Consider the following 2,264-nt stretch of genomic DNA (forward strand, 5'->3'; position numbering starts at 1 on the left):
ATTATTTTGTTCACGTTGAGCTGCTGGCTCTGCACTGCGGGAGGTGCTCTCCAGCTTCAAGCTGCTTGGCGGAGGTGGTGCTGTGTTGTTTGCCCTTCCACTTTCATTTTCCAAGCTCCGAACTACCCCTGTAGTGGACGACAAGACGTGAGCGCAGTGTAAAAAGCCTTTTTTTCACCTTGAGCTCCTGGCTCTGAACTGCATAATGTGCTGTCCGGCTTCTAGCTGCTTGGTGTTGTTTGACCTTTCACCTTCAGCGGAAGGCTCTGAACTGCCGCTGTAGTGGACGATACGATGTCACGTCAGCGCAGTGAACAAAGTCATTCATATTGATGGTGTCTGACTAATTTGTGTTCACAACACTAGTTGAGGTTTAGCACGTGTGTGTGCGTGCGTGTGTGTGTGTTTGTATCATATGTGCATTGTGTGTGTCTGTGTCTGTGTCTGTGTGTCTGTGTGTATGTGTCTGTGTGCGTGCGTGTGTGCGCGTATCTGTCTGTTTGTGTGTGTGTGTGTGTGTGTATCTGTGTGTGTGTGTGTGTGCGTGCGTGCGTGCGTGCGTGCGTATGTGTGGGTGTTTGTTTGTGTGTGTGTGTGTGTTTGTTTGTGTGTGTGTGTGTGTGTGTGTGTGTGTGTGTGTGTGTGTGTGTGTGTGTAATGGAAACGATGCACACTTACTGTCCTGTGCCAAGCCAGGTTGCAGCAGCCCCAGTCCCAGGAACACAAGCTGAAGGGATTGCGCCCTGACGTTCCGCAGGCTAATAACACCAAAAACCGTCAACGCCATCAGAACAAAAACAATCGGCGAACATGTACGTATAATTCTTCTGAAACATGACATCACTGCAAACAAATAAAGTGACGTCATATGAAATACCTTGAAATAGGTATTTCGTTCTAGTCTCGGTGACACGAACCGTACGGCATGTACGTAGAGGTTACATGCCGAGTCTCAGTGATTATCAAAAATAATGGTCGAAGTTAGCGGATCATGAAAAATGCGAGCTTCAGCGAGCTTTTTCATGACCGCGAACTGAGACCATTATTTTTGATAATCACTGAGACGAGGTATGTAACCTCTTTATCCCTCCTTTCTTCAGTTATTCAAAGAAAAGAGGAGTTTTTGTGCGAAAGTTTGATCGAATCATATTCACCCAAACAGTCTACCTGCGCAGGCGATCGATTAATGCGCGGTTGTATAGTTCCGTGCAAATCATTCAATTTTGTTAACACTTCTTGTCAGTTTCCATGTTTTGAACTAAAATCAAGTACATAGTTATGTTGTCCTTCTGCTGTGGCGGCAAAGGCAGATAGTGTGTGTTCTGTTCATGTTTTGGTATCGCTCAGGAAATGTTCTTTCCTCGAATGTGACTAGCAGACGAAGTTTTACACCCGTGTTCCAACGTTAAAAACTGTATGAAGTTTAGTTTTCTGGGGCAAACTAGTGTATGAAACCGCTGCATGTTCTTTAAGTTGATTAAATGTTTGCAATTGATTGCGTGTGATCTGTTCATAAAATGAAATATAGTTGAAAACTGACCGTCGGATTGCAGTCTCGTCGATGCAGCCGAAATCTGGAAGGGGAACTACTCGTGTCGGTAGACAAAGTATGAGAGTTACTTTTCCTTGGAATCTTGCTAGCGATAAACGATTGTGCACGGCAGATCTGAATTCAGAAAACAACCAAACTCATGGATTTTATATTGAGATTCATGTGTTCAAGCCTGTGGTTGCTGGTTTAAATGCGGCATGGTTGTATTGTTTGCTCCAGAAATGTATATTTTGTACATGAGAGTGTTCTGAACTTTTGAGTCGCAAAAAGTAGATCCACAATGTGTACAGTCTCTACCCATGAGCTATCGAGGATTCAGGCCCGTTGTTGGGTAAGTGATTTTGGTTGTTGGGTAAGTTACCGAAAAATAACTAGCCCTACAAGTTTACAGAGAGAAAGAAGCAGAGGGGGGGATAAAGCACTCTTCTTTGTAGTTTTTCGGATAGAATCCCGCGATATTTCGCGTGTAAGAGTGTCTGGGCAAAACTTCAGCTAAACGTTACCGTTATTATAGAACACAAGGATGAACGTCGTGTGTTCACTTCCATCAGGGGTGGGACTTTTCCGCGAATCCGCAGATTTCCGTGGACACAACTTACGAAATCCGCTGGGGTAATCTATTTTTCCGCGTCCCATTTCATCACATTATCTATAACTTGTTGACTGAATGATATGGAGAGAAGTGAAGATGGAACAGAACACTGGGGGCTTG

At 44.3% G+C, this 2,264-nt stretch overlaps 1 protein-coding gene across 1 annotated transcript in view; it reads right to left on the bottom strand.

Moving 5' to 3' along the window:
• The window catches only part of LOC138973330 (uncharacterized), a 19,057-nt gene extending 18,217 nt beyond the window's left edge, over positions 1-840 (bottom strand). Inside the window, exon 1 of the mRNA XM_070346057.1 lies at positions 679-840. Coding sequence (XP_070202158.1) covers positions 679-787 — 109 coding nt within the window. The 5' untranslated portion in view covers positions 788-840. The remainder of the gene's footprint in view (positions 1-678) is intronic.
• Positions 841-2,264: the final 1,424 nt, after the last annotated feature.

The sequence above is a fragment of the Littorina saxatilis genome, linkage group LG8 (assembly GCF_037325665.1).
Source record: "Littorina saxatilis isolate snail1 linkage group LG8, US_GU_Lsax_2.0, whole genome shotgun sequence".
Classification (NCBI taxonomy): domain Eukaryota; kingdom Metazoa; phylum Mollusca; class Gastropoda; order Littorinimorpha; family Littorinidae; genus Littorina; species Littorina saxatilis.